This window comes from Macrotis lagotis, chromosome X (genome assembly GCF_037893015.1).
Source record: "Macrotis lagotis isolate mMagLag1 chromosome X, bilby.v1.9.chrom.fasta, whole genome shotgun sequence".
Lineage (NCBI taxonomy): Eukaryota > Metazoa > Chordata > Mammalia > Peramelemorphia > Peramelidae > Macrotis > Macrotis lagotis.
Genome location: NC_133666.1, coordinates 278,716,760 through 278,742,164, shown reverse-complemented (window position 1 = coordinate 278,742,164; position 25,405 = coordinate 278,716,760). Strand labels below are relative to the sequence as shown.

The window sequence follows — 25,405 nt, the reverse complement described above, 5'->3', positions numbered from 1 at the left end:
GAAAAAGATTTGGCAAAAAGACAATATGGACCAAAGAATGTTGTGCCTGGATTCTATTTCCCAGGTGCTGAGAAAATGTGTGCAAGAATATATTAGAGTGGAGAGGCATTTTGGGAAGATGGCGGAGTAGGTCAGAAATTTCCATTTTCAAAATTTCCTCCACAAAGCTAATTTGCCTTAATGTCTTAGAATTCCCATAGAATGTGTCTCATTTATTGTAGGATGTTCATTAAATAATTGATTATAAAAATGATGCATATATTTCAGTTGTATTCTTGTTTGAAAGGGGTCAGACTTTATTAAATTTTTTTCTCTTTGTTCTTGGACCTTCACAGGTTTGACGATTGCTAAGCGTATCCAGATTTCTGATTTACCTCAGTTAGTTGCAGCTTTCCACAGTTTGGTGGGTTTGGCAGCTGTGCTTACTTGTATAGCAGAATATATGGTTGAGTATCCACATTTTGCAATGGATCCAGCAGCAAACCTCACCAAGATTGTGGCTTATCTAGGTACTTATATTGGTGGTGTGACTTTTAGCGGTTCACTCATTGCCTATGGAAAATTGCAGGGTAAGTGTTTAAACTTGGAAGTGAATGCATTTGTTTTACTTTTCTTTTTGAGTTTTAAGTTCTTTTGAACTTGTTTTAAGTTTTGAGAAAGTATCTTAACAAAACATCTGAAAATTATTTAAGGAGCAGCAATTATATAATACACAACTGCATTTTCATCTTAGAAGATAGCCTGTATTTATCCATTATCATGTCTCAAAATGACTTGAAAGGGTTTTTATAAAAAGTACAAGCAAGGACATTGAGGTCCCCAAATTTTCTTGAAGTTACAGATTTTTAAATATCATATTGTGAAGATAAAAAACCCCAAGTTATTGCAATCCTTAATTAGAGATGTCTTAGAGAGTCCATCAAGGACCAAAATTGACATTTGTCCTTTAATCTGTTCCTGTAGGAAAGGATGGGTGATAACAGAAGGCACATTTTGGAATATTTGTTTGATTGCTGGCACTATGTATTCTGTGAAACAAATTATTCTACCATAATATTGCCAAGATGGCAGCATTTGGAACTTCTAAATTCAATCACAAGAATAATAGAAATAGGGAATAAATCCCACAGACTTTTCAGTGTTGCCTCAACTGCTTTCCAAAATTTACAATTTAAAAGAAAATTCTTTCTTGCCTTTCCATAATCTCTTCATTCAACTTTAGTTTGAAACTTCCATGAAACTTAAAAATCACAAAAGAACCTCAAGTCTGAAACTTTTTCATTCCCTTACTGAGTCTTTAGCAACAATTAAGCAACAAAGACTCTCCCCTGGGCTCCATTGATATAATCAAGGATGCTCGTGGACTAGGAAAATCTCCTTTAAAGATGCAGTATTGAAGTTTTTAAATAAACAAAACCACACTTAACTAGTAATGTATTGGTCATACCAGAGTAAAATCGCTTTTTAAGATTCCAAGACAGTATTACAAAGGGTAAAGAAATGGTTGTGTTTCTGATCAAAGTAGGAGAAAAAAAAACAGAGTTAAGTTAAACCAGACTCTGAATTTTCCCTGCCCCCAATCAAAGTTCATTTTGAGAAAGTACTTGAATTCCCTGCTATGTTTCAGTATCCTGTGTCATAGTCAGTGTTTTGAATTTTCTTATATTAGTTTTACTATATTTTTAAGGAGAAAAAATTTTTAGCAAAATTTTTAGATTCTGAAAAATATGTTTATTTCTAGGAATACTGAAATCTGCCCCTCTCCTCCTACCTGGAAGGCATGTACTCAATCTAGGCTTGTTGACTGCTAGTGCAGGTGGAATGGTTCCATATATGCTTGATCCAAGCTACACAATGGGAATTACCTGTCTAGGTTCTGTGTCTGCCCTCTCAGCCATCATGGTAAGTAAATAGAAGATTGGAATAAGGGTCATTGAAAGTATTCTATAAAACTATATTCTGCTTATGTTTTATTTGTTAAATTTTCTTGATAGGGGTAATTTAGAATTGTTCATTTTTCTTGTTTTCTGATAATCATTCATCATTTCTAAAGGTGTATCATGTCATTCCCAATTTCTTATGAACTTGTAGGTATTGTGGAACCTTTTTGAATCATTGTATTATATCAGTAATGGGACTTTTTGTGAAGTTTCTCTAATTGAATTACTTACGAAGTTGTATCAAGTAAACTTAAGTGCTTCCCAAATAAATAGCTATCAAATGCTTTTGAGATTTTATGTTTGAGAAGGAGAGATGGATTTGAAACAAATATCTTGACTTTGAACTTTTTTGAGGGAATTTATTTGTATTCCCTGTACTTTCACATCGCCAAACACATGGTAGGTACATAATACATTTTTAATGATGGTCTGACAGGTTATCGTGAAACATTTGTTGCACTTTGCATTTTCAAGTATCAGAGAAATGAATTTTGTTTTATTAAAATGCTTATTTGATTTTTTTACATTGCTGTTTTGATGTCTTTGGTGTTGTAAAAGAAATTTGGTAGGATTCTTTTGTCTATTTTTCCAAATAGTTTATATAGTATTGGGACAAATTTTACTTTAAATGTTTGGTAGAATTCACTTGTGAATCCATTCTGATGTCTTTTAATGTACTTTACTTTTGATTATTGACTCTTAGAGGCAGCTAGGTAGCACAGTGGATAGAACAGTGGCCCTGGAGTCAGGAGTACCTGAGTTCAAATATGATCTCAGATACTTAATAACTACCTAGCTGTGTGACCTTGGGTAAGACACTTAACCCACTGCCTTACAAAAAGACCAAAAAAAAAATTATTGACTCTTTATTTTGTAAATTGTTCTCCAAACTTTGTTTTCTTTGCTTTTCATCAGTTCATATAAATTCTTCCTAAGCTTTCTTGAATTATTCAGATTTGCTGTTGTAATATTTCATTTTATACTATAATTTTTTTCAGCCATTCCCCAATTAATGGATATCCACTTTGCTTCTATTTCTTTGCAACTACAAAATTATATGCTGTAAATATTTTTATATTCATGGAGTTTTCTTTTACCCTTAACCTCCTTATGATATATAGCTAGCAGTAGTATCACTGTCAAGGAATTTGTACAGTTTATTGACTTTCATAAAGGATGCTAAATTGGGGCAGCTAGGTGGCCTAGTGGATAAAGCACCGGCCTTGGAGTCAGGAGTACCTGGGTTCAAATCCGTTCTCAGACACTTAATAATTACCTAGCTGTGTGGCCTTGGGCTAGCCACTTAACCCCATTGCCCTGCAAAAACCTAAAAAAAAAAGGATGCTAAATTGCCATAATAATTCTGAAGTTGAAGCCATTACCAGATAAGGCATTTAGGATCCAGAAAAGAATTCAGTGAGTGCATTAATTTTTTGTTTATTTTTTTCTTATTAGACTTAATTGAAGCCCTAATCATTGTATTGAGTCATTAATGGAGATTCAATTTCTTGTGATGTCTTTCTAATTGATTTACTCTGAGGTTAAGTGTTTCTCAAATAAATAACTAATCAAATGCTTCTGAGATCTTACATTTGAGAAGAGAAGAATTCTAAGAGAATAGCTTGACTCAGAGCTCCTTGAGGTCATAGACTATCTTTTGCTTTTCTTTATTTCCCAGCACTTGGTACTGTATCTGGTGCATGGTAGGTATTTAATAAATTTTATTGATTTACTGACTATTTAACATGAAACATGTTACATATCTAAGAAAGTAGGAAGGAAGAAAACTGTTCCTTTTAAATTTATATTAGATGCTGCTTAGGATATCCTGAACTGCTTTATTTATTTATTTATTTGTTTGTTTATTTATTTAGCAGACTCTAAGCTCCTAGAAGGTAGTATCTCATTTTTGAATTTATGTTGTATGGGATAGAGAATCATCCCTAGAGCCAGGAAAGCCTGAGGTTAAGTCCTACCTTGAATGAATATTGATAGTGTTTCCCAGGACAAATCATTTAACCCCTTTGTGTCACAAACAACTCTCTAAGGCTATATGTTGCATTGTTAGATAAGGTATTTCCTTATCTGGAAATTCCAGATAACAATGAAATCACAAGACCAGTCCCCATCTTACACATACCTAACTTTTAATAAATGCTAGATTGTTGGATTGGATTGCATGGGAGAAAGGCCATTAAGATTATGAAGAATCTTGAAATTTGTGTCACATGAGAAATAGTTGAAGAACATGTGGTGTTTTAGTTTGGAAAAGAGAGAATCAGGGAAGGTGACATAGGATGTGATAATTTTCTTCAAGCTTTTAGAGTTCATTTCTGAATGATTTTAATGATTTAGGTATGATTTAAAAATATTCAGTTTTGCTGTCTTGGTTAGAACATTTGAAGATTTTAATCAAAATTCTTTTTCCTATTACATTGGCTGAGGTTATGATTGTCACTTTTTGAAATCACTTGAGATATACTTGATAAGTTTTGCTTCAATGTCTCAAAATAGTTCAATGTCTCAATGGTAACTCCATTTACTATAATGAATTGAATGATGTCTCTCAAAATTTCAAATAGATTTTATTTCCTTAGAAATATAAGTATCTACCATACTGGAAGATAGTACTGTTTATACTCCATATAAACTCTATTTAGATTTTAGACAATTGAGATATTAAAGTTTATGCTGCTGGGGACCTAGTTGGTACAGTGGATAGAGCACTGGCCCTGGAGTTAGGAGGACCTGAATTCAAATCTGGCTTTAGACACTTATTAATTGCCTAGCTGTGTGACCTTGGGCAAGTCACAACCCCATTGCTTTAAATAAAATTTAAAAAAAAGTTTATGCTGTTGCTCTGATTTGAGGTATATCTGAGCTGTAGGAAGTTTCAAGTAATTGCAATATTTTTTGACTAGTTAAATTTGTGACCTAGTAAAATAAATAAAGACTAGTAAAATAAGGTTATCGTTGATATATCCTTCTACCAACCAGTATGCTGTGATTAAATAAGTGGGTTGTTTAAAAATCTTACATTATTTCTTGATAATTAATTTATTCTTGCTTTTCCTTTGTCAGGGTGTGACTTTAACAGCTGCTATTGGAGGTGCTGACATGCCTGTAGTCATCACTGTATTGAATAGTTACTCAGGATGGGCTCTATGTGCTGAAGGTTTCCTTCTTAACAATAACTTGCTCACTATTGTGGGGGCTCTGATTGGCTCCTCTGGTGCTATCCTCTCATACATCATGTGTGTGGTAAGTAAGAAGACAAATATTTGGGGAAAGATATCAAAGTGACATTGAGAATTTACAGTGAAAAATCAGAACATCAATCATTTTTTTCTCTTTAGGGGATAATCTGAGTTATGGTTTTAAAATTAAAATTTAAAATTTTTCAAAAATTTTAATTAAGGTCAAGATTGATCTCAAATAAGCACATACACTTTGAAAATTCAGTTTTCTTCTGTGATTTTATTTTTTAATGACAGAGGCATTATACTGTAAGTCACTGAATTAAACTGAATAAATTTTATTGCCTAAGTAGAATCATATAACATGTGATACAACAGAGTACCATATCAGTGCTTAAAGAATAGTGATTTTTGCTTTACAAGTAATTGAGGAAGGAAAATGTCTCATTCTTGTTTCTTCAGTTCTTGATATGAGATATATTTGAACAATTCATTTTTTTCCTTTCAATTTAAATTAAAATTTCTTTATAATGATTTTTGGGAGGCTTGTTACATGAAAGGTAAAGATTTTATTGTTATTTTGTTCATACTGTAAAGTAATTTCAGGGTTTTGATATCTTATTCTTTTTTTTAAATTTTTTTTTAGGTTGTTTTTTTTTGCAAGGCAAATGGGGTTAAGTGGCTTGCCCAAGGCCACACAGCTAGGTAATTATTAAGTGTCTGAGACCAGATTTGAACCCAGGCACTCCTGACTCCCAAGGATGGTGCTTTATCTACTTTGCCACCTAGCCACCCCTGATATCTCAGATTCTTTATAGAATTTTATAGTGTGAACACAAATGACTTTGTTGATTTTGGTCATTGGATTAGGATTTTTATATTTCTAATAATAACACTGTTCTCTCTTGAGATTTATTTTTATTGATGAAGCCTTATCAGAAGGAATTATCTGATATTACTTTGTATTTCTTAAAATTCTCTGAAAATGGATGTGATTTATTACAAAAAATTTTACATTGATCTTGTGTCTTTGAAAAAATCTCAATGGCCAGTAGGGGTCAGCAGATTATTAAAATAAGATTTGTTAGTTTTTAAGTTAGCTGTTTTTTTACCTACCTATTAATATACTCAGTCATTAATATGCTAATTTTTCACAGCATCATAGTCATACTTGTACATACTCCTGTGTTCTTTCTGCCTTGATGTCTTTTTAAAAAGTCTTCCCTGTGATCTTTATATTTGTCAGTATTTCACCTCTCTCTCTCTCTCTCTCTTTCATCCCTTTCTTTTCTCTTCTTATTGAGATTCTTTTTAATCTATGTTATAACCAGATAATCATATCCTATAGGATAATAATAAGGAATTTGTAGCATAACTACTTTGTAATGGCACCTGAAGCAATTGTGAGAAACTATTCCTGCTAAATATTTTTTTGTTGGATGTCCCTTGACTTCTCTCTCCCTCCCTTTTTCCCTTCAATTTTCCATATTCCTATTTATTTTATTTTCTTTCAACTGCCATCTTTAGATTTACCATTTATTCAGTATACCCATTCATTGGGCTAAAAGTGTCTTGTTTGAACACTTAAGTGAGAATATAAATGTAACATTGGCTCAGACCACTCTAATACTGTCTCTGATAGTATTACCAATTTGTGATAATTTGTTTCTGAGTTCAAACGTGTTTTAATTTAATTCTTAAGGTAAAATTTCTATTTCCTGCTCAATTTTCTGATTTCTGATACTTTTTAGTTTATTGTCTTTGCCTTTTATTTCATATTCTTAGGTGCAAGCAATTGGCCTTGCTAAGGAGGTGCTTATAGAATATGGAAGGGAAATTGACTGCTTAGTCAGGAAACTACAATGAAGGCACTATCTTTAAGTTTATACTAAGGAAAAATTACTAAGGAAGAACAGGCATGTGTTACTCTAAGTAAACTAGATATAGGAAAATTTAGATTATCTTAATTTAAAAAATCACAAAAATATGTTTATACACATACACAGACAGTTCTTAATTTACATAAATTTGAATTAAGAAAATTTATCTTTCCAGTTCTGACCAGGGCTCCACTTGGCTGGTGGTGGGAGTGTGGTGATGGAGGGGGCTGCAGTATAGGTGCAGTCCTGGGCTCCTCTGTTCTGGCTGCAGAGCCCTAGACCCAGAAGCCTCTCTGGCTATAAGGACCCTAGAGATGCAGAGGGGATGAGACCTCCATGGATCCTCATGAGGGTAAGGGGAGGTCTGCAAAATGGTCCTTAAGGGAGAGCTGTCTGTATTTTGGAGACCCTCTGCCTTGCCTAAAGCAGGAAGTATAGCAACCCAGTCATGGTCTGAGTCCCACTGCTGATCTGTTTGGAAGCTTTAACATCCTCATTTCTGACCTGTCCTTCCTTAGACAACCTGATAACTCCCTTTTCTGGGCTCAGTTGTTGTTTTTGGACTTAGAGTAGGCACTCAATCAGCTTTAGTTCTTAGGCTTCTCAAAACATCCACCAGCCTCAGTCTCCCCCTATAGCAGGGAGTATCAGAGTTCATTACCAAGTCTGCCTCTAAGAGATATGAGCGTTTATTTTACAGAGAGAATCTTCACTCTATAAAAATTCACTGTGTGATTTCTTTACCAAGAGTCTATAGTATATTTAAAGTGTGATTTAATCTAAAAAAATTGGATTGATTCACAGCTGATGTAGAACATTTCTATAGGTTTAACAAATGTGTTATGTTCCAAAATTAAATTTATTCATTTAAAAAATAACAATTCATTTATTTTTATTATTTATGACATTATACATAAGGTTTAATTTCTCAGATCAGCCCATATTAACATCATTTGGTCTTAAAGCACTCTGCTAAAGTACAGGAGATCCTTCAAACTTTATGTTATTGTATTTCAGTGGTAAAATAGGCTAATTTCTGTGTAGCATGCCAAAAAAGCACATTTACCACTATTTTAGTGAGATCTAGAGCAGCTAGCTAGGTGATGCAGTTAACAAACCACCAGGCCTGGAGTCAAGAAGACCCAAATTTAAATCAACTCTTACAACCACTACCTGTGTGACCTCAGGCAAAGTTGCTTAACTTCTGTTTACCTTAGTTTCCTCAACTGTAAAATGGGGTTAATAATACCACCTACCTCCTAGGGATGTTGTCAGAATAAAGAAATAAGAAAATAATTCTAAAACACTTAGCACAGTGACTGGCACATAGCAAGAGCAATGAAAATGTTAGCTATTATCTGAGATTCTTCCCACTAATGAAGTTGATGGATAGAAATATGGACTGAGAGTAGAGATGAATTGGGAATAAGGATCCCTAGGCTTCCTGAAGAGGAGACTTCTTGGTCTGCATTGTTGTCTTCTTTTTTTGTCCCCATTTCTGTTTTTTTTTGGGGGGGGGGGCTGGCTTGTCTACTTCCTGCCATTACTGCCTGTTGTTTATGATCAGATTTTTCTTTCCATTTCTCTGGTCTTCATCTTCTTCCCTGTGTTCCTCAAAGCAGAGGCAAGCCCTTCAGAGACTTTTCTGAAAGAGGGAGGGGGGAGGGTAGGGCACACACACAGACACACACACACACACACACACACACACACACATATTTGCAAAGGGAAACGTGGTCTGACGGAAGTGTGGTATAGTGGAAAGAGTATTAGGATTGGAGAGTCAGGAGACCTGGGCTCAAGACTTCATTTTTTTTTAGAAAGATTTTATTTATTTTGAATTTTACAATTTTCCCCCTAATCTCACTTCCCTCCCCCCACTCCCCACAGAAGGCAGTCTGTTAGTCTTTACATTATTTCCATGGCATACAATGATCTAAGTTGAATGTGATGAGAGAGAAATCATATCCTTAAGGAAGAAACATAAAGTATTAAGAGATAGCAAAATTATATAATAAGGTAAGTTTTTTCCCCTAAATTGAAGGTAGTAGTCAAGACTTCATGTTAATATGGAACTATAATTATAGGGAAATTAGTCTTTTTAAGCCTGTCTCCTCATGTCTAAACTGAGAAATATGTGTAGTTTCTATCTTATAGAGCAGTTTTGAGGAAAAAATGTTTTGTAAGCCTTCATTCCTTGGATGATTCTGAGGTAGTATGCCTTCCCTTTCTTTCATTTAGGCCTTATGACGAAAGACAGTTACATGTAGGTACAGATAGTGAGTATTTGTACTCATAGAATAGAGAGATTATTTGTTTGTATATCAGATGAAGAACAAATTTTCAGTGATCTGGTTATTATATTATGGTGACAATTTGAGAGTAGGCTAAAAGGAAAAACATGGCTTTTAAACTTCCAGATTGTGGGACGTTTGCTCTTTTTATCTTCAGTCTAGTATTGTGAAGGCTCTTCATAAAGGAATGAAAGGGAAGGAACTGAGGAGAGTCGGGAGAGCTGGATGAAGAAGAACTTTCCTCTCAGCCTTCATCGGTCCCGTCTTTGTCCTTTTTCAGAGCCTAAAAAGACTTGGGTACTTACACAGTACTCATTCAATGAGAGACAAAAGGTTCATTTTCCTTCTTTGAAAAGTGCTTCTCTTTAAGATCAGTGTCCACACTGGTTAGGCAAAAAGATTTCGCCAAAATCTTGGCGCTGTCTGGAGAATATGGTGTAACTTTCTCTTTATATACCATTTGTTGACACAATCAAAAGGGCAGCAAAATGAAGCATTTTGTCCTCTAAAGCAGATTTTTATACATAGGGAGACTATTTTAGTATTAATTAACAGGAAACACTGAGAGAAAGATGCTCATAAATGGTACTAAATGATTATTGCTCTGGCTGAGATCATTGTCAGACTTTCCTTTGTTTTCAGATTCATTTATATTAAAATTTAAAATTTTAATTGAATTGAGATTCTTTAATGAAGTACAACTTTTATAATAGATTGTATTTATAATAATACAATTTTTATAATCACTTGAAAGGATCTTTTATAGAAATGCTTTCTTTGTGAGAAACCAAGGACTTTTCAGTATTTTTAGTTCATTGGACGCAGGAAATCACTTAAGTGAAAAAAATCACTTAATCACTTAAGTGACATTGAAAAAATTATAGTGTTGCAATGGTAAATTCACAGAAATGAAAAAGAATTTAGTTTTTATGACACACATGGAATCGGTCTAACTTTTAATTGTGGATACATGTTAATAAGTGAATTTAATTATTAAACTGGTTTGAGTTTTTTCCATTTATCTCTCGTCTTTAGATGTAGCTAGACATTATTAATTAAATATCTACAGAATTCTCTGACTTTTTTTCCTTCAACTCCATTCAGCTTTCTAAGAAAAATAGTTCAACAAATGAATTATTCATATAGTAAAACATGGCCTTCTTTTTGACATGAATTCTTTCTTAAATTCCCCCCTGCCAAATTTACTAGAAAATATATGCATAAATAAAAAAATACCTGTATCCAAAATTGCTGGGTCTAAAATTGGACTCTTTGTTGTCCTCTGAATGCATCCTTCATTGTCTGCACTTTTTCACTTCTCTCCTTCTCATGTTGTTTCTTGTATATGTGCATCATTGTGCCCACCCCAAAACTTTTCCTATTGAAAATTTCATTTCTTTCATGACTTTTCCTTTCTTCAGCCATTATATTTGACTCTTCTTGCTATCAATCTCAAATAGAATTTGATTTGCACCTTTATAATCTAATGCAGTTGTTGACCATAATTTGTATTGTAGTGTTTTATATTACACTTTTTTAATATCCCTCCATACCAGACTTTGAGCTTTTAAAAGGTTAAGGACAACGTCTTTAGTCTTTGCATCTTTTCTAGGACATAGCGCAGAGTTTTATTTATTGTCACCATAAATAAATAAACAAATAATGTTATTGAACTATTTTAAAACCTCTCTTTATGGATAAAAAAGTTGCTTACCCAATTTATTAATTTAATTGTAGTCACGAAAAGAACTTTCAAGAATGTCCCAAAAATTAAAAATGGAAAAGACTAGAAACCTTAAATATAAATTGGGATTTAGTTTTAAAAGGATGAATTGAGGATTTTAATCTTAGTGGCCTCTTTTGATAATTAGTCAACCAGATAATTAAAAAAATTATATGAATCCTCAAATATTTAAAAAGTACCTTTTATAGGCATTTCAATTTTTGCTTTAGAGTATCATAACCTCAAAGAAATTTGTTAGAATTTTGTCCCCTATGGAATGCTTATTTGCAGGGTGAACACAGTTTTTAACTCAAGCAATAGACTGACCTTGCAAAAATCAGAGCTCAAGTCCTGTGTGACTCTTATTATGTGACTTTGGGCAAGTTCAATGTAACCTCTAGTGCTTGAAGGAACTCTCCAAGACTATGGAGTTACAGGTGAGTTGTCAGTTTGCATCAATAGAGGGAGTTTCCACACTGGGAATACTCTCACCTAAAAAATTCACAGATTTCCACCCCAAAACCCAGCAACTATTTCTGACTAGGTTCTGATCTAGGGGCATAAATTTAGAGCTGGAAGGGAACCTTAAAAATCATTGAGCCCAACACCCTTATTTTATAAAGAACCTGAGGCCCAAATATCTGAAGTGACATTATTAAACATCAATGTTGAGAATTAAATCCAAGGACCTCTGACTTCAAAACCATTTTTTCCCCCAGCTGCACCATGCTGTGTCTATCAGCTTAATGTTGGTGCTTCATGTTCCTGGGATACTTTTAATAATTTCACTTGTATCTACTTTGTTTTTTTTTCCCCTTACTGTTTTGTTCCCCTTATCCAGCTTTAATCTTATCTGTCAAGATTTCTTTAACAAAATATAATGTCATGTTAGTCTTTGGATAGAAAAATATCTTTTTTATTTTTTGCCACTGCAGTGCTTACATTGTTAACCACCAGATTTGTTATATTCTGAAATTTAGTCATCTATAAAGAGGCCTATACTTGGTCAGTAGGAAAATAAAATAGGAATAATTTTGGAATTATTTATAAAGTTAACTGTATCCTCTTCACATAGGACCAGTTGTCCTTACCTTATATAATTTGTCTTTGGTTAAGTATTTTAAATCCTCTGTACATCCTGTCTTTTTAAAACATTTTAAAACTTTTATCAGCATTTTTGTTATATATTGCATAGTATTCCAGTTGAATAATTTGTGTGCTGTATGTTTTGGTGGCTTAAAATATTTATTGAAAAACATGTAAAGATTTAACATAAAAATAGATAATAAATGTACTTAACTTTTAATTGAAAACTTTGGAAACCTAGTAACTACATGGGGCTTCATGTTAGAAAGGATATATATATGGAAAAAGTGAGAGGACCCTATCTACTCTTATCGACAACAGGGGGCAGCATTACTCCAGTGAAATGGCTTGGGCCAGTTTGCTTTCCCCCAGTTCTATTGCCTCCTCTTTGCTACTCTGAGCAGCTCATGGTGAAGGCTCATGGTGAAGGCTTTACAGAGAGTCACCTTGTAAAATTCCCATTTCCTGTGATTCCTTGTTATCACTATTTCACACTGCTGAAGGATCTGTGCATAGGTTAGACAGACCATGCCTAATCATGTTTAAAACAGTTAATGAATGTTGTCTGAGCTGGAATTATTTTCATTAAACTGTCCATTTGCAAATTATCTTTTTTATTGAAACATGCCAGGAAAACGTATATCTGTATGAAGGTGACAGTCTTAACAGGTGAGAGTGATGTGGATTAAAACAGCTTGCTTCTATCTTTTACAGAATAAAATTTTTTTGAGCAGAATAAGCAGTTTTGTTCAGTTTAATTTGTCATCTGCTCTGAAACTCCAATGATTTTGAATTTCAGGCCATGAATCGTTCCCTGGCTAATGTGATCCTTGGAGGTTATGGCACAACTTCAACAGCTGGTGGAAAACCTATGGAAATTTCTGGCACACATACTGAAATTAATCTGGATAATGCTATTGACATGATAAAAGAAGCCAATAGCATCATCATTACTCCAGGTAAAAAAAAAAAGAAAAGGGAAACTGTTTATAAGTTCCTTTTTATGAGTTTTTTTTAAAGTGGAAGATTCTTTTTTCTTTCTTGATAATTAAAAAAAATTAAAATAAGAAAATGAAGAATTTCCTGAAGAATGGCACCTAAGTTTTAAGAGTTGTACGGAGACCAATACAAATGTCCCTTTAGGTTCCCAGTGAACTACTTGGCCTTATTTGTTCTTCTTTATTTCCTTTATCGTATTGGTTTTCTGAGCCTGAATTGTGTGCCTCTAAGTCGTAAACATCAGCCGTTTGGGTCTTGCTATTCTTGACCAGAGTGAAGGTATGGATTTCATCTGTTGATTTTTTAAAAAAGATTTGCCAAAAAAAGCCCTTTATTTCAATATCTTAAAATTAAATGACAAAAATGATAAAATTGATAAAAATGATAAAAAGACTGATTGAACTGAACCTTGAAAAACTCTCTAACTTTAATATTAGTAAACATTTGTTAAATGCTCACTATGTAGGAAGTTGAGTGATTTGTACATGATCTCACAGAGAGTGATAGAGAATTTGGATCTGAAATCACATCTTTCTGACTCCAGATCTTGCATTTGATCTTCTTTGTCTCTCCAAGGAAGCTCTGTGGGTTGCCCACTTGAAACTTCTTTTATTGATTTGCTCTGGGCTGCTTTGTGGTTCCACAGAAGCTGTCATTTTAAAAATTGCCATGAATCAGGACTTGATATGGTACAGTAGAAAGAACATGAGACTCCAGATCAGGAGATGTTTTCTCTCTTAATGCTTAGATGCCATGTGACCATAAGTCAGTTATTTAACCCCTTGAGGTATCAACAACTTTATCTCCAATCCCGAATCTTAGAAACCTATGAAATAATTCAAGGGATTGTACTGAGAGGATGGAGTGAGAAAATATTTTAAAGTGCTTCACATATGACAGGCACTTAATTCTTATTCTTTTCCATTAATGGTAGGGGGAAAACACTTAGCAATCTCATCTGTTTAAGCTTCTTGAGTAGAAATTGCTTCATCTTTCACAGTTGAATCCCCAGCACATTGCCCATTTTCAGCACATAGTAGGTGCCTTAATAAACACAGAAATGCCTGTGAATTATTATCTGTTTTGATTATGTTCAACTTTCTCTTAGTAGAAAAACTAACGAAGTTGTATTCTTACAGGCCTGGAAGCAATCATTTTATTATAAATGATGCACTATCAGTGAATGAATGAAATGTGCATAAAATAATGATTGTCTATTAATTTTTACTTTAACAAAGATGCTTTTTGAGTGTGTGTGTGTGTGTGTGCCAACACCAATTATAGAATTTTGGATAAAAAACAAAGTTTGAAGAGATGAGAAGGCTGAAGTACTAATAACAAAGATTGATAATGAAGGAAACCTGTAGGAACCAGATTGAAGTACCATATTCCAAGTAAAAAAGAAATAGTAACAGATTTCTAATTTGGGCTTACTTCTAGTCATCCTGATGCACAGTGTATGTGTGAGATGTTACCAGATTTTAATAAATAGTTCCATAGTCCTGACAAATTTACAAAGGGATTAATGAACAAATTCCAGTTTAAAAACAAAACTCAAATTTCTTAAGTGAAAATGGGATGAATGAAAAGATTCCAAGAATATTAGCTTATTCAGTTTGAAAAAAAACATTCCTTATGTAAGTAAAAGAGAAAATGAAAATTGTTTTGAAACTTCTTACAAAGTAAACCATCTCATATAATTCCCATTTATAAAACACAAAAATAAAAGCAATCATTTCCCCAGTTTTTTATGATGTTGTTAGTTTCTGAATAGAATTGTTCTGAAGAGTTATAAAAATCAGCCTCATGCTATTTGGTAAGAGTAATAGTAATTTAGAAAAAAATGAGATTTTATTGCAAGGTTGGGTTTTACCACTTTGAATTAGTTGACTTAATTATTTTCTCAGATCTAGCCTTATAAGAAATTGTGTTTCATTTCATTGGATAAAAGCTTCTCTACTTCCTTAATACTTTGAAATACTCATTTTTTATACTCTCTCCCCTGACGTAGAGTACTACTGTGATCAAAATAATTTGTTATTCAATTGTCCATTTGATGACAATTTTAGAACTTAGCAAGGGTGGTCCTTGAATGCAGATAGGTCGTTTTTGCCATATCTATGGATGAAGACATTTTGGCTTCAAGGCTATATTGAATTACCATACTAGAATTCCTTCCACACTATGATTAGATTTCTGAGTAGGATGATAGTTTGTGTATGTGTGTATATATCTATATATATATCATGTAGATCTCAAAGATATATATCATATTTTTGCTGTTATGACATGTGATGGTACTATGACACGATTTTTCTGTGGTATTTTCAGTACCCTCTCAATATTGGAATTTAATAAGAATTTGTTAATTTTTCAAACTGGAAGTCTCTTTTTTAAAAAAATTAACTGTTGTCATCACTCATGTACTGATCATCAAAAAAATGAACAATACAATAAAATCCTAGTTTCTGGATTAGCATTTTCAAGTTATAACCTACCTCTATCCCACCCAACAAGCTTACATTTATGATTAGGTCTAGTATTGATTATTCTTTGTTCAAGTTAAATAACTTTTGAGTTGGAAAGCAAAATGGATTTTATAAAATATAGTAGCAACTAAAAATATTCTAGATTAAAGCAATTGCTATAAATTCTTAAATGTTGTATTAAATATTTCCTACAGGCTATGGTTTGTGTGCAGCTAAAGCTCAATACCCCATAGCTGATTTGGTAAAGATGCTTACTGAACAAGGCAAAAAGGTCAGGTAAGTGATTTTATGAGATCAGAAAGTAGATATTAGAATTTTTGTATTTAACAGTCATGCCTCTGTCTATCCAGTTATCTGGATAGAAATATAAAAAGAAATACAGAAATATAAAAAAGGAAAAGAGATGACCTTCATTCTCTTTGAGTGGAAATGTGGGGAAGTAAGAAAGACCTGGTATTCATTCCCACCTCTTGACACAAACTGACTATGAGACTTAATCTTTCAGTGCGCTACATTTAGGCAGCTCTTAAGATTATAAGTTGCAGAATAAATCCTGACATGGTAGAGGGTATTCCTTTATCTAAGGGTTTCTTGTACAAAAGAAAGTAAAGATGCAATTCCTATATCCTTTTTTCTTTTAAATATCAACTTTAGGTGGGATCCCAAGGAAACTGAGTAAACATTCAAAAAAATTCACTTATTCAATTATGATTTTTTTTCAAGGGAGTGGGTTTAAGTGGCTTGCCCAAGACCACACAGCTAGGTAATTAATTATTAAGTGTCTGGAGGCCGGATTTGAACTCGGCTACTCCTGACTCCGGGGCTGGTGCTCTGTCCATTGCGCCACCTAGCCGCCCTGGTTCTGTGATTTTCCCCCCCATTCTATTCTGTTGACTGTTGCTAGTAGCATAAATCTAAATGTGACAACAATTTAAAAAAGAGAAATGTTTTTATCATATCTAATATCAATAGAATTATTTCCAAAAAATTGAAACTTGTTTGGAGTTTAACTTTTTTGAGGAGGAGTTGGGGAGATAAAGCATGATGAGACCTGGAGAACAGATTATTTTCCATTGTTTCAAGATAGAAATAACACGAGAAATGAAAACATATTCATGTGCAAAAGTGTTAGACCCTCCCAAACTCCTTCTTTATTGAGGAAAAGGTTGATTTGGCATTTCACAAACACATAGGATATTTTTCTACATCAATATATATAATATATATGTGTGTGTGTGTATTTGTATATGTATATGTATATGTATATGTATATGTATATGTATATGTATATGTATATGTATATGTATATGTATATATTTTGCCAGGAAGTCTGGGTAAAGGAAGAGAAATGTCAGAATTTAAAATCTGAATGAAACATCAATAAAAAAAACCCCCAAGAATGCTAAGACTTCCCATTGTCAAAAATAATGGGTTTGGGGCATTATACCCTATGGTATAATAGGTTGATTCTACCTGGAATATATTTTTAGAATCCAATCTCTTTTCTCTAATTTCCATTGATATCACCCTATGACAGGCCCTTATTTCTTTCTCCCTTGCTTATAGCACTCATCTCTTTATAGGTTTCCTCTATTTTAAATTATCCATCACAGAACTGCTGCCAAACTTATCTTCCTTTTTTATTTCCTATAATCTGGAAATTGAATTCATTGGAGATGTTTAATGTTAATGGGAGTGTAGGTATATTGGCAAGTAGTTATCTATGATCTCTTAGTTGCTTTTTCTTGACAGTAATATGGTGAATATTTTTAATTTTAGATTGTCTTGAGAATCCCCCAAAATTGTGTCACCTTATGTGGATCTCTTCTTTGTACAAGAAGTCCAGCCATACTCCTTTTTCTCATTTTTGTTCTCCTTAATGACATTTTTGCCTTCTTTAAAAGCACATCTGGGACTGAGATTTTAGTTCAGCTATGCTAACTCTACTGAACATGATGGTGAAAAGAGTTCATTATAAATATATTTTCAGATTTTTCCATCTTTCATCTGTTTATCTCCTCCTTCTAGTTTCATCCTTAAATGCTCCTAAGCTGACATTACTTGAGTCTCTTGCCAAGTTTCTATCAACAAGTTTTCCCCTTCACTGTTTCTTGTTATTTTATGATACACTACTGCTTATTATTTTCCATCATTCTTTTCGGCAGGGTTTTACAAATGAGATTATATTATAAACTGGTGCTGTTTTTGGGTGTAATGTCTTGACTTGTCAACTAAATCAAACGATTTCTAAAGCAGATTTTAGACTCTCTGAGTCTCCCCATCATATCAGTTGATTTACAATAATTACAGTAATGAAAGAAATTATTATTGATGGTGTCAATGTCTTTTACTTGATCTGTTTCCCAAAGTTTGACATCAGTAACTTATCTAAATAGGTCAAGTTATAGGTTTAGTTGTTACCATATCTTGATCTATAGAGGCAACACAGTGGCATGGTGGTTATACGTAGAAGTTGACCTTGTACTTAGGAAAACTTTGGTTTATGTCCTAACCTTGACATAATAGGCCTGAAGTTACTGAGCATACTGCAAAAATATGACATATATTATTTCTTTTCTTTTTTAAGGAGACATTTGAGGTTAAGTGACTTGCCTAATGTTACACAGCTAATAAGTGTCTGAAGGTTGATTTGAATTCAAGTCCTTCTGACTCCAGAACTAGTGCCCTATCTTCTGTGCCATCTAACTATCCCTGTATCTCATTTCTTAATCTAAATTATATTTTTGCCTTTCTCATCTAAACACTGGCATTTAATAGACTATGTGATTATGAGGAGAAAAGACAAAGATGTGATAGTGACAAAAGTAATGTGGGAAGCAGTGCTGGACTGATCAAAAATTTATCCTTTTAAAGGCAATTATTCATAATCAACAAAAGTTAAATGACCAGACAGAAGAATTAATGTCATCAGATTAGAGTCCGTCTTTGAGCAGGAACAATTTGTTGCTAACTTAGATGGAAAGCTGAGCCAATGCACCATTGATAATTGTAGAGCTTAAAAAGAGTGGACAGCTTTTAGAGATTTGTGTATAGCACTGCATTTGCTCACCTGGGTCAGAACACTCAAAAACATCAAGACTGGTTTGATGAAAATGATGGTGAAATTCAGAAGCAGCTTCCTGAAAATTGAGAAGTCCAGAGGGCTAATCATCAGACTAGTTGATCCAACTCTAAGAAGGAGGCATTTAATTCCATCAAAATTAAAGTATAAGCAAAGTTTAGAAGGATGAAAGATTCTTGACTAAGTAAGAAGGGAGATGAAATTCAGATGCTAATAGTAATAATTCAAGTACTTTATAATGTCCTGAAGGTTATTAATGGACCAAAGACCTGTGGTGCATCTCAACTACTTGGTACTGGTAGAATCACTGATTAGTAATGAGTACATTATCTTAGAGAAATGAACTGAACACTTCCATAGTTTTCTTAACAGACCATTGTCAATCAATGCTAAAGTCACTGATCATTTAACTCAGGATGAAGTCAATCCCTCTCCTTAAAGAAGAAGAGGTTTTAAATTCAATTAGGCTCCTCTTTTGTGGCAAAATACCCAGTGCTGATTCTTTCAGTTTAATAATGCTTCTGATTATTAAGAAATCGACAAGCCTAGAAATGGAAAAGTGAATAAAGAAACTTCTTTATTTCTCTAAAAAAAGGAAGTATTGTTCTTCAGTCAGTTCACATGGTTAACTACTGAATTCTGTCATAGAGTTTGAATGTTGCTGAGGTAAAATGAGTAGTTATATTAAAGCAAAATCATTTTTTTAAAAAAAAGTTTCTTGCAGTTCTAGGGAAGAGGGTTTTATTCATGTAGCATGCTTCTTTTTTCTTTCATTTATCAGTAAAAGTGAAGTGCTAGAGAAAAAAAGTTAATTTGTTATTGATTTTTACATGATGGATGGGTTAAAAGTTAGAGAATGTTAGGAAAATATCAATCCAGTTTGAGAGAAGGTAGAAGAAAACAGCAGAATAAGAGGGACTAGGAAGAGTTGTGGAATTTGGGTGGAATTGAGTTCATGTGGAGAGAAGGGGTATTTAAGAACAGATAGATAAAGAGAGTGGTAGGGAGCCTTTATTTATGATGGAAATTTGGATTTTATTCACAGAAAAGTGGACAATATTAGCAGAAGATTTTGAGAAAGGAACTCCAATTACTGTTTTAAACTAATTTTTCTGGTATTGTATGGGAAAAGTAATTAAAAGAAAAAAAGACATTCCTGTGGGAATACTTTGTATTTTATTAACTTTAAATTTACTTTTCCCACATGTCATTTATGTAATTAGTCAACAATTAGCTTGATTCTTGGTATTTTATACACATCTTAGCACATATTTTGGTTTAAAGCATTTATTTTCTAGAATAGAAAAAATATTTTTATTGTTTTTCAGTCATGACAAGATCAGTAGTTTATTTTCATCTCTGTGGCATATAAAAGAAGAAATAAGTGATTTGTTGTTTGTCATTTACACATTGTATTTCTTCTTTTTTCTTTCTTTTTCTTTTCTTTCTTTCTTTCTTTCTTTCTTTCTTTCTTTCTTTCTTTCTTTCTATAGTATGTTTGAGCTGTCAGCATGGACTGTACAGATTTATGTAAATGTTGCAGCTGAATTCCATAAGGCCTTGTTAATGTGGTGACAGTGCATCATCATGTTTTTCCTTGGTTTTTCTTCATAGCTTCTGTGTAGGAGTTTTCCATTTAAAGGAATTATCAAAGATATCATTTAAAAAAAAGTTTTACCTATCAGGTCATCCTTGAATGGAAAAGATTCAGACGATATTTAGGAAGCTATGGATACATATGTATATATATGAATTGGAATTTTTTTTAAAGGGGAGGATGTCTGAACAAGAGTTGACTGCAGCAGTTACCTCGTATTTTAATGAAATAAATCTGTATTTACAGTTTGCGGTAATTTGGTCCTTTCATCACTTTGTGGAGCTCCCACGGTGTTCATTGAGTACAGCTGCTGGGCCCTCTGGTTACAGGAGGTCTGCTGTGCCTCAGGACCCCAGCATGCCCAGCATCCAGATGTAATGACACACTTACACACATCCGTTGTGGAAGAGTGCCAGCTTGGACATACGATTGTCATCAATTAGTTATGCCCAGACTGTGCCAAGAAAAATTGCATCTGTCATACAGTCGTCCTTGCTTCATGGCTTTTGATTGATTTAGAGACACTATTATTTTCCTTTACTTTAGCCCTAGCCATAACATACTAGCAAAGAGCTGATATTATATAATATGGCATATGACATTTTATGACTAAAGTTTATTTTATAAAGCCAAGAGGGTTCAGGAGCTCAGATTTTCTTTGGTAGCTGAACAGTATTACCTCACAACTGCCTGAGAAGCCCTTGTGGCATGTCTGTCTTGAACTTAGACTTTGATAGAACTTGTTAAGAAATATGCTTATGCTACAGGACCACTGGACATTTTCCACTTTACTTTTCCACCATAACCAAATTAAATTCTAGTGTGTTGATTATTGAGCCAAATGAGACCAAGCCCAATGAATGGATATTTGGTAGAAGCAGTTATTGTTATTATTATTATCTCTTAAAGAGAATGCTTCAATGACAGTTATTTATTTTTCATTAACCTATTTTCCTAGATAATAAATATTTGTTTTCCCTCTTACCTATTTTGTCTTGTAACAAATATTCATAGTCATCATGCAAAACAAAGTCAGATCAAGAGGTCATATACAAAAATATGTATCTCATTGTGCATATCTGCCATCTCTCTGTTAGGAAGTAGATTCCATTCTTCCTCAGTGGTTCTCTGGAGTCATAGTTGATAGTTACATCGAACATAGTTTTTAAGTCTTTCAAAGTTATCAATGTTTAAAATGTTGTTAAAGTTTAAGTTGTTCTATTGGTTCTGCTTACTTCTCATTGTATCACTTTATACAAATCTTCCTAGGTTTTTCCACAACCATCAGTAAAAGTCTAATTTTTGAAGTTAATTTAACTAATTTTTAAGGTTTTTTCCCAAATACAGGTGTTGTTTAGAGAAGTAAAAATGAGTCCTAGTGGTATCAAGCATTGAAAGTTTTGAGTTGTTGAGAAAAGAACTGAGCATAATTTAAAGTTTTTTCTTGCTTCTCTTTTCCTTTTTTTTTTGCAAGGTGTTAAGTGACTTGCCCAAGGTAAGGAAGTATTAAATGTCTGAGGCCAAATTTGAACTCAGGTCTTCCTGGCTTCAGGGCTTGATCCAAGGTGCTTTATCCACTTGCCTCTATTTTTCAAAGATCTGTGATTTGATTAGTATTACTACTTCCTCTGGAGCCCCCGACTCCTTTGTTAAATAGTTTTTATGAGTTGTGACCCCAAAAAGTTCCTTAGCAGGTGATCAACTCTGGTGTTTCTCTTATCATTTCTATATCCATAACATCTCACATTCATTTTAGTTCAATCCCTCTTTAGTTGTAACCTGAATTATTACAATAGCATCTTAATTGATTTTCCTGCCTTTATCTCTCCCCACAAGAATCCATTCTCCACACAACTGGATTTTCTAGATTTTCCAGACCAGTGAGCTGAACCATGTTGCTACCTTAGTAAAATTCACTCACTCATCATTTCAAGGGTAATATATAGAATTTTTAGGTTTGATTTTTAACCTGACCTCAGTCCACTTCCTAGGCTCATTATAAATGAATTCCCTATCCACGCTCTGTAGTTTAGCCAATCTATCTTTGTTCTCTATACCTTTGTTTTAGTTGTTCTTCATTTCTGAAATGTACTTTCCTTACTTCTATCTTAATGGAATCTCTTAGCTTTTAACATTCATCCAAACCACCAATTTCTATAGTCTTTTCTGATTTTTCCACCTTTTTAGAACCTCCTTTCTCTAAACTGCCATATATTTATTTTGAATTTATTCTGTGTATACTGGTCTCTCTTGAGAGTATGTGGTCTTTTTGATAGCAGATGCTTTTTTTGACTTTTTATATCCCTAGTGACAATATCTAGCACAGCACATATTTAATAAAAATTTGTTTGCTTGCCACTGTGTAGTGAGTCTCTCTTAATTATTGCAGATAGCATTCAGATAACAGAACTGTCTGTTTTTGGGGTCATGCTTAAAGCCTTTCTGGAATGGTAGGGACTTTATGGGCTTGAACATAAGTTTAAAATTTTACAATTTAGGGTTAGATCCAATGCTTTCTATGAAGGCACTGGAGAACAGTACTTGAATGTAGGTTCTAGTTTATAGTTTATATGGGCTTTCTGATTGGGCTAAGGACCCAGCCTTTGGTGCTGTTTGTATTGGAATGTTAGTCTTAATGAAGGGTGCAAATTAGGAACTTTCAGTTACCCAGCAATACATAATACAAAAAAAGATGTGCAGTGTCTTTCTGGGTAATGGCATGCAAGAGGAAGAGTGCCATGTAATTTAAGAGAGATATCATTTATATTGGAAGAAGTTTGTTTCATGAAGAGATGTTGGGTGGGCTCTGTAGGAAAGAGAATAGCAAGTAGATCATGGACCAATTTATCTCAGATTGTATTTCACAGGACCACAAGCAGATTATTGAAGAACTCGCATCATGTTGTCTTTGAGAATTATGTTTGTATTAAGTCAGTCTTTGTAGTCTGGCATTTTCTGATTTGGGGGAGGTTAATAATCACATTGGGATCCCAAATCATAGCATTAAAGAAGAATAAGCATAAATTTAACAAAGTTATTTTAGGATGGCTACAAAACTTGTTGATCACTTGTGTCCAACTCTTTGTGACCCCATTTTAAGGGGTTTTCTTGGCAAAGATACTAGAGTGGTTTGTCATTTCCTTCTCCAGTTCATTTTACAGATGATTAATCTGAGACAAACAGGGTTCAATGACTTGTCCAAGATCACACAGCTTACAAGTGTCTGAAGCCAAATTTGAACGTGGGAAGATGAATCTTCCCAATTCCAGGCCTGGTATTCTACTCACTGAGCCATTGATATGTTGGAAAACTATAAACTAGTTTTTGGCAAAAAACTAGACAACAGATTAGTTGTTTTAGTAGTTTTAGACCTGTGAAAAAATTTAGTTATCTCAACCAAATAATTTCTCAGGGGGTTTCTGCATTCCTTTATACATACTGCAGGTATACCCCTCTATCTTTTCTCTAGTACTAGCCACAGGAAGTCATGATTTAGCATGGTTTGTCAAACCACTGGCTCCTCAAATAAATTGAGAATAGAAAACTATGGAAAATGTTTATTTTTATCCTTATCTGCATACAACCCATTGCTAAAAAATATCTAGATATCTAATTTGTGACGATTTTGTCCAACAGCTACACCAATTGTGCTTCTAACATTGCATTCTCTGTGTGGGAAATACATATAGTTTATTGTAGATGAATGGTAAAATGGACAATAGCTAAGACAGAGTAGTCACATTTACCTAAAAGTACCACTTGAAGGTGTTTGATAGAAATTTGACTTTGTTATTTTCTTCTGTTAATATCTTCCCCTCTGTTGAAGCTTAGATGATTTGATAAAAATCAGCCCTTGCCACAAACTTACCGTATAAATGTGGACAAGTCTCCTAATGCTCTTGACTTCATTTTCCTCATCTTCAAAAGAAGGGAGTTGGATCCTTATAATCTATAAAATTTTCTCCTGCTCCAAATTTTTCTTGGAAATTTGTGGTATATTTAACTCTTGAACTCATTAGAAGCAACCTTGAAATTAGTGAAAATGATGCCTCTTATCCCTGAAGCCAAGTTATTTTTAGATCTTTTAGTGTTGGATATTTTTGGGGGTTTTTGAGTCTTATTTTCTTCTATGTAGTTCATGTAAACTGCACAAAATATAAATAAATAAAATTCTGCTTCTCAGTCCATGTTCAAATTCTTGTATGTCTTGGTTATAATAATAATTTTATTTTATGGCGCCTGCTAGCCATAGCATTTGAAGAATCATGCCACAACACTGTTAAAATAATCAAACAGATAATATCATCTATAAATTATACTGAATCACTGTGTGTCAGAATGTAGTATCCTGGAACATTAATCAAATGAGATGGTGTATATAAAACATTTTGTCAGCCATGAAGCATTATGCCAATATAAACTGCTTATCATCTTAATAATTATTAACTAATAATAAATACCACATAAGATTATTGTTCCAAGTTTTTTCATACATTTCTTGATAGTGTGTCTTTAGGTTAAGTATATGTTGTTTAGATATAAAAATACTGTTTAATCAAGTTTCCATTTGTTTTGAGACTTAGCAAGTTACCTTCCATCACAGACTCACAGAACGGGTAGGGACTTCACAAACCAACTACTAAAACCCTTAACTGTGCCAAGAGTTTCCTCCACAACATCACCGAATATTCTTAATCCAGCTTCTGCTTGAAGTCTTCTAGTTTTCAATTTATGGAAGTTATGAGAAGTCTCTTTGCAAAGGAGTCTATTCCATCCTTAAGTTAGAAAAAAATCTTTATTAATACATATTTTGGACTTAAGCTATAACCAGTTTCCTCAAACAGAATTGTATAGTAGTAAATGACAGTTTCTAGAAGAAAGCTATATTTATATATGTCTATGTATAATCATAGGACCCAATTCTTCCTTAAATACACATTATTGATTTTTTGAATGCCCACAATATGCTAGATACATACATACATACATACATACACACACACACACACACACACACACACACACACACACACACACACATATATATGTACACATATGGGACGTAGCTTTCTGGAAGCTATTTCTTTTTTTATGGTAACAAATATTTTTCATTTCACT

The 25,405-nt window shown here is 33.4% G+C and overlaps 1 protein-coding gene across 1 annotated transcript in view; it reads left to right on the top strand.

Annotated features, from left to right (window-relative positions):
* The window catches only part of NNT (nicotinamide nucleotide transhydrogenase), a 112,943-nt gene that overhangs the window by 53,823 nt on the left and 33,715 nt on the right, over positions 1-25,405 (top strand). The window contains exons 15-19 of the mRNA XM_074199998.1: positions 336-569; positions 1,742-1,902; positions 5,022-5,201; positions 12,920-13,079; positions 15,803-15,884. Coding sequence (XP_074056099.1) covers positions 336-569; positions 1,742-1,902; positions 5,022-5,201; positions 12,920-13,079; positions 15,803-15,884 — 817 coding nt within the window. The remainder of the gene's footprint in view (positions 1-335; positions 570-1,741; positions 1,903-5,021; positions 5,202-12,919; positions 13,080-15,802; positions 15,885-25,405) is intronic.